At 42.3% G+C, this 6,898-nt stretch overlaps 1 protein-coding gene across 1 annotated transcript; it reads right to left on the bottom strand.

Annotated features, from left to right (window-relative positions):
• Positions 1-288: 288 nt before the first annotated feature.
• On the bottom strand, positions 289-6,056 carry LOC145408398 (uncharacterized). The gene is made up of 5 exons (XM_080279126.1): positions 5,032-6,056; positions 4,208-4,468; positions 3,172-3,283; positions 1,058-1,261; positions 289-617 (listed from the first exon to the last, which is right to left on the bottom strand). The coding sequence occupies exons 1-5, from the start codon at positions 6,054-6,056 to the stop codon at positions 426-428; spliced, it is 1,794 nt and encodes a 597-aa protein (XP_080135252.1). The 3' UTR covers positions 289-425.
• Positions 6,057-6,898: the final 842 nt, after the last annotated feature.

Below are 6,898 nucleotides of genomic sequence, written 5' to 3'. Positions count from 1 at the left end.
CTCCCTAAACTGAATATAATTTTCATGATACTCAGTCTCTCTAGAAATAAAATACACAATTTGTATTGTTGAAAGCCTCTCAATGCTCTCTAGAACACAGTCTACATAATATACCTTACCTAGAAAATTCTAGAGCTATCCTATGAGCCATCCTCACTGCCTGATATGCTCGAAGCATGCCCGTCCCCTGGCCCCATCTAGAATTTAATCCTAGAGGAGTATATGTTCTAGAAAGTCTGACAAAGCTCGCTTGAACACATCCTATAGAGCATACTTGCCTCTTTCCCAAAGCTCTCCGGCAAACCATCCTCATTGCCGGATAAAATTGAAGCACTCTCACTCATTACCCTCCTAGAAACAAACCACAAATGTTCTAGAATGCCTTAAAAAGCTCTCATGAAAAAAGCCTACCTAGTAAACCTGAACTATTCTTCAAAGCTCTCCGGTGAACCATCCTCACTGCCGGATATACTTGAAGCATCCTCACTCTCGGCCCCCGCTAGGCTGTGGTCTGGTTCCTCTGCTACTCCGCTTGCCTTCAGCTTTGCCTTCAGTCTCCGCAGCTGTTTGAGGAGCGCTGCATAACGGAATCGTCCCCGCGCCTCTCCGAATGGATCCTGGAATGAGTGTGATGTTAGTCCTTTCAGTTTGATAATTAAATGTTAATTATCATCTCTGTCATCTTTCAACATCATCAATATCATCACTCTCTCTACAACCATCATCACCACCTCCAAATGGATCCTGCAATGAGGTAAGTAATGTTATACTTTTTTCATTACAACTATTTGGTGGTAGGTGGCGACACCCATCATCCACTCACTGGGTGTAGTGCTGCCTACTTCTTTCCTCCTCTCTAACAGCTGTCAGCTGAGGCATGCTGGAAACTTGTTTTTGGATTTAGTTAGGTGGGTCACCCTTGGCCAAAAACATCCACACTGAACCAGTTTTACAGAATAATTTCCTAGCTATACGATACACCGCTATTCTGTCGATTTCTTTCATGCACATCCTCATTGTAAAGTGAGGGCATGCTACTACTACAACAACTACTTACATTCATAGCAGTACCATCCTTGTACATATTCTTCTGGCAGACATCAACATAGTGGTCATAGTACTCCATGAACGATTCTTGCATCACCTTGAGCAAATCTGATGGCATTCCACTTGGCGATTCCAGCTGCTGTAGCACCGACACACGCAGAGTCTCGTGTTCAATTATCAGGTTGTATCTGTCACTGTCTCCGATGTTACGCTCCTGAAATTAAAAAACGACTGCAGAGATTAATTAGGACTAACGTATTTTCTTTTAATGACAGGTTCATTCATATTGTATCTTATCATTTATAAAACTCCAACATGCTTGCATGCATCAACCTTGGTCACCTACTGGCAGCTCTCCACGCAGCTTAACTCTGGCACCCTCCCCATTTATTACAAAAAAATAATCTGTTTTTGGACCATTATGAAAAAAAAAGTGCCAAACCATTTCCCTGTATTTCTTTGTACATGATTCATAAAACAACATAGATACAGGATAAAAAAAAATTTAATATGCCATTCACAAACTTACTGGAAAGGAACGGGAGCTAAAGCTGTTTATGTGATGTAACCCCTGAGAAAGATGCGGGTTTACTGAATGCAATACACAGGAGTCAACTGGTACAGAAGCAGTGCTAAAATGTACAGTAAAACATCCAAACGCTGATCATCCAATTTCCAAAGTACTGTTTCATGTAATAGGACGGTGCTGATACCATTTGTCATCACAAAATCAACGCACATTTGAAGACAAAGTGTATTTGTGGAGAGATATAACAGACAATTTATTGTAAACAGATGGTACTCTACTGCATTTACTATTCATGGTAGTGTAGGGTATTTTTTTACAGGGTTTTCTCATACCTGTAATTATGTGTGATTTTACATTCTAAAATATTCCATTTCCCACACAGCTTTTGGAACCAAGCATTTTGGATTTCAAAGTGTGCACTGTATTATTCAATTAATCAATCAATCATTTCCTGTGGCACCCCACGGAATGCATAGGGCCTCGATGAACTCTCTCCACCAATATTTATCTCTTGCCATCTCCTTCAGGTCCCACCAACACTCCTCTCCTGCTTGTCTTTTCACTGTCCTCAACCAGGTTTCCCTCAGCCTACCTCTTACCTCTTCTTCCTCTAGCAGTCCACTCTGGCACATCCTGTATTAAACTGCCTTCTTTTTTATATATGTGCCCCAGCCACTTACAGCAAGACAGTCTCACATATTCATCAACTGGTTCCACTCTTGTAATACCCCTTACGCTTTCATTTGTAGTTCTACCTTGCTACTTTACCCCAAGAATCCTTCTCAGTATTTCATACTCAAATCCTAATACTTTCTGATCTGTTGCAATTGTATTGTACCATGACTCATGCCCATAAATTAAAACTGGTCTAACCATGGACTTCTAAATTTTTACTTTAGTAAGTTCCGAAAGCATATTATTACTCCAAACAGTTTTCAACAGCTCGCCAAGCCAGTCTAATCCTCTCCTCAATTTCATTGTTTAATGATACGTTAGATGATACAATCATTCCCAGATATTGAAAATTTTCTACATTCTTCACCACATTATTCCCAATTACACATTCGATTTGGTTCTCCACGTTCATATTAATAATTTCAGTCTTTCCACAATTTATTACCAATCCCACTTTTCCTCCTTCCTCCACCAGACAATCAAGCACCCTCTACATCTCGTAAATACTTCGCAAATCAGTACAATCAGCATAGCCCAAATCCATCAGCTTCTTATTTTCTTTCCAGTTAATTCCTGTTCTCCTTACAACCTTTCTCATAACAATCTATAACCAAAACTAACAGCAATGGTGAAAGAACCCCTCCTTGAATCACTCCTGACCTAATTTCAAATGGATCACACAAAGAACCACCCACCATTACCTTACAAAACGTACCTTCATGCAGACTTCTAATAATATTTACAAACTTTTCTGGTATACCACTGATGCTCATAATTTTCAAAACAACTTCACGTGAAACACTATCAAACGCCTTGTCAAAATCTACAAAACACATATTAGCTCATCAGAAAACAAAAGTTTGATGGGGAATGCATGCCCTGTAGTTAATGGAAGATGCAGAGGCATTATCTTCACCCACCTCATCATAGCCTGGTTCATTGTGGTATGGCCGCTCGTTCATGAGGCTCTGCAGTGACAACAACACACTTGACAGGTTCGATGCAGGACTCCACGCAGGGCCAGGCCACGTCCTGTAAACACAAAGGTAAAAAACAATACAATCAACACTACAAGATATTACCGTACTGACCCTTTAGCGGCTTATCCCTACAGTTCAGTACCAGAAAAAGACTATACTGTACTACAAAACATTTTCAATCCTTTTGCAGTGTATTTCTCATACCTCAGTGGCAGGTTAAGATGACACCACAGCTCTACATCAGTTCTATAGAACTCTTATTTATGCTTGTGCTAATCTTTCAAAAATACAAATACCACAGTTCTACATCTCCTCCACTGCAACTGTTCTTGACTAGTGCCACATTCTGGTGTTTAATCTCTAGCTACAGTTCAGCATTCAGGAAAGAGAGACAAAAATTCTAGGCCAAGTTAAAGCTGCCTTGCCTTACCTGTGAGTAGTAAAAAGATGTGGGATGATGATGATGATGATGATGACGATGAAATGAAGTGCATTGAGTATAATCCTATATGTTAAAACAGAATTTGCCATTTGTATTCATTCCTAGTATGTTAAACTTTGTTGTTCCTGCACCAATCTGGGTTTAACCTTCTTTACAATGGACTACTGAAGTGGCAGTTTAGTTTATTCATGCTACCTACAGATGCACTTAAGTTTGAGAGACTACTAGTTCAAAAAGGCTCACTTAAGCTGAATATATACAAATTGTCTGGAGACAAAAAGAAAAACTGAAACATTTAGTACTGAATCTGGTGGACTGCAAGCTGAAGCCACCTTCCTCCTGGATTCCATCATCCTCATTTAAGAGGATAAGAAGGGCACTGTGGGACTTTGGTATAACAGTTATAACAGGAGTCTGGAACTGTCAGGCAATAACAGTGCTACCACATGAAGGCACAGTTCTCAAGCACCAGCGGTAAGAATACAGCAACAGAATATTTACATCAAACGACTGAATGGGTTAACAGTCACTTACCCAAGTATACTGAGACAGACTTTGCCATTCCTGTACAAGTTAGGGTTGAATCGGACAGTCCCTCCGCCAGTTGTCAGCAGCTTAACTCTTGGCGGATGTAGTGGATACTGGGGGCCGAAGCGGACTAGGAAGTGGAAGAATCCACCCTCGTATGGGGTGTCGAAGGGCCCGATGATGAGGCAGTGGACTTTGAACATGTTGTCTTCCTCAGGTACGGCAAAGATTCCCGGAAGAGGCTCATGGAATATGCTGCTCAGGTCCCTAAAGAAGAGTAATGATTAAGTTACAAAATTTCAAAGTTTAACTGGAAAATCTCATTCAATGCCTTTCACATTCTGTAAAGCATATGATATACTACTGTACTTACATAAATCTACTGCAAGTTGTTGTTTTGGTTATACATTTAAAACTTCATTACAGTACTGAAATAAACAAACTTGTTAGACAGGTTCTACTTTGCTGTCCTTAGAAATACTCTTAAACTCTTTAAAAAAAATTTAATTACAGGTCACCATCATCATCACCCGGATCTCTCTTCCCAGCTAAGGGTGGGGTTAGGTAGGGTCCAGAGAGCACAGAAAACCTGACAGGAAACTAACCTAAAGTCTGCCCAATGATATGGTCTAAACCATCATTCAAACCCCTAGAATTTTGACCCTACCCTACAGGCATGAACATCCGAACTTACACTGTTATGATTTCCTATCCTTATCTCCTACTACTAGAATTAGATTTTCTCTCTCTAAAAAAACTTGCCATCTGCTTTCCTTTGGCTTCTTTTATATCTGTTTCCCACTGTATATAAAAAGGCAAAATAAACTTACTTTCTGACTCTTCCAGCACACAGATTTCCCGGTGGCCCAGCACGGTCCCAGTCAGGAGACGCTAGTGGGTCGTGTCTCATCGAATGGCTGTCTGGGTCTTGTGAGTTTGGGTCCTGTGAGACAGTCGGTTGTGAGCTTGAGATCGTGAGTGTTGTGGGGGCTTGTGTGGTTGTGGGGGTGTGCAGAGGGGCTAAACTAACTGACGTGGACTGGGGAGAGAGTGGTACAATAGAGGGTAGGTAGTGTATGGGGATGGATGTGAGAATGGGGGAGTGTGGGATTGATGTTGGGGCGGTAAGGGAGGACAGCGTTAGGGAGGAGAGGTTGAGAGGCTGACTGGTTTGAGCTGATGCTGTGCTTGTGGGACTCACTTCAAAGGGGGCAAGTGATAATGGGCTGACTGCGGTGGGCGTATGATTTGTAGGGGTGAGGGCTGTGGGTGTGAGGGCTGTGGGTGTGTGATCTGTGGGGGTGACTGCTGTGGGAACACTTACAGATGCTGTTAGGTCTGTGGGTGAGAGGGGTGTGGGGGTGACTGCAACAGGGGTGAGAGACATGGGACTGCCAGAGTTGCTGTGTTGCCCTGAGGTTTGTGATGAGGTTGGGGTTGGCACTGTTGACAAGTCTGATGGCAATTTGGGTGAAAATGGTCCTGGGAGAGGCATTGCCGGTGTGGTGGATGCAGACGATGGTGATAATATCCCACCCTGAGCAATGACAAGATCAACTGGGAACGAAGAAGAGATGGAGCTTGTTTCAACTGTGACTGAAGAAGTGATGACAGACTCTGTTTCAGCTGGGAGTGAAGGAGGGACGATGGACTCTGCTTCAATGGGGAGTAAAGCAGGATCGATGAAATCTATTTCGACCAAGATGGCGGAAGGGTCGACAGGGTTTGTTATGGTGGGCGGTTGTGATTGCGGGGCCTGGGGGTCCATAGACGTGGGGTCCGGCAGAGGTGCAGGCGGATCTGCAGTAGAGTCGACCTCATCCACAGTGCTCTGAGGGCCCATGTCCACACACATCTGGTTAATATTTATATATGTAACCCTATTAACCTACCTCTAATATATATAAATGTTTAACTACCTCCTTATTCCCTGACAGAAGGATGAACCTCTAATTATTACCAATATATATGGGTTGTACTACTGCCCACATACCTGGCTGATGATTATATATCCTTGTTTACCTATTATCTGACTAATATAAAGAGGCAACTTGGTAAATATCCCTCAACTCCCTCCCTATCCCCCCAAATGAGGATGAAAGACTGCTATTTCCCTGTTTCTGATATGAATGGACTGTTCTGCTACCCACACACCTTATTAATAACAACAGAGTACTGGTATATCTTTATTTATCTATTACCAACACATGCAAACATCCCTCAACTCTCTCCCTATTCCCCAAAAGGGGGAGGATGGACTGCCATCTATCAATTACTAATACGGTATAAAAAATTGACTCAGATGTCCAGTTATGTTAATGTCCTTCAACTCCTTCTACATACCTGTGCAAAAAGACTGAAGATGAAATGAAAGTGTGTTTGTCCAATGTTTCTCCTCAAAAATGGGCGGTACCTTGTTAATCTGATACGTTTTTTACTTTAACAAGATAATTTACACATTACTGTATTTACAAAGACATTTAAACTTCTAAGATACCTTTTTTAAATATCTATCTATTGCCAGACGCCTCAATCCCGTTTGGGGTGGCCACAAACAAATCGCCTCCAAGTCGCCCTGTCCCCCGCCATTTCACTGCCCTGCTCCCAACTCACACCCCCCTCTCTCATATACCTCTCCATCCCATCCCTCCATCTCATCCTCGGCCTCCCCCTCCCTCTTCCCCCCTCCACCTCACT

This window comes from Coenobita brevimanus, chromosome 77 (genome assembly GCF_032717465.1).
Source record: "Coenobita brevimanus isolate Jiangsu-jjx chromosome 77, ASM3271746v2, whole genome shotgun sequence".
Taxonomy (NCBI): Eukaryota; Metazoa; Arthropoda; class Malacostraca; order Decapoda; family Coenobitidae; genus Coenobita; species Coenobita brevimanus.
Note: the sequence above shows the minus strand (reverse complement) of the source record. Positions and strands in the feature narration are given on the sequence as shown.

Bases quoted from the DNA above. Each gene is read 5' to 3' on its own strand.
- LOC145408398 (XM_080279126.1), bottom strand. From the start codon at position 6,056: ATGTGTGTGGACATGGGCCCTCAGAGCACTGTGGATGAGGTCGACTCT. The intron at 4,469-5,031 runs GTAAGTTTATTT...ACTCTTCTTTAG, and splicing joins TGTGCTGGAAGAGTCAGAAA to GGACCTGAGCAGCATATTCC. The intron at 1,262-3,171 runs GTGGGTGAAGAT...TTTTAATTTCAG, and splicing joins ATGAACCAGGCTATGATGAG to GAGCGTAACATCGGAGACAG.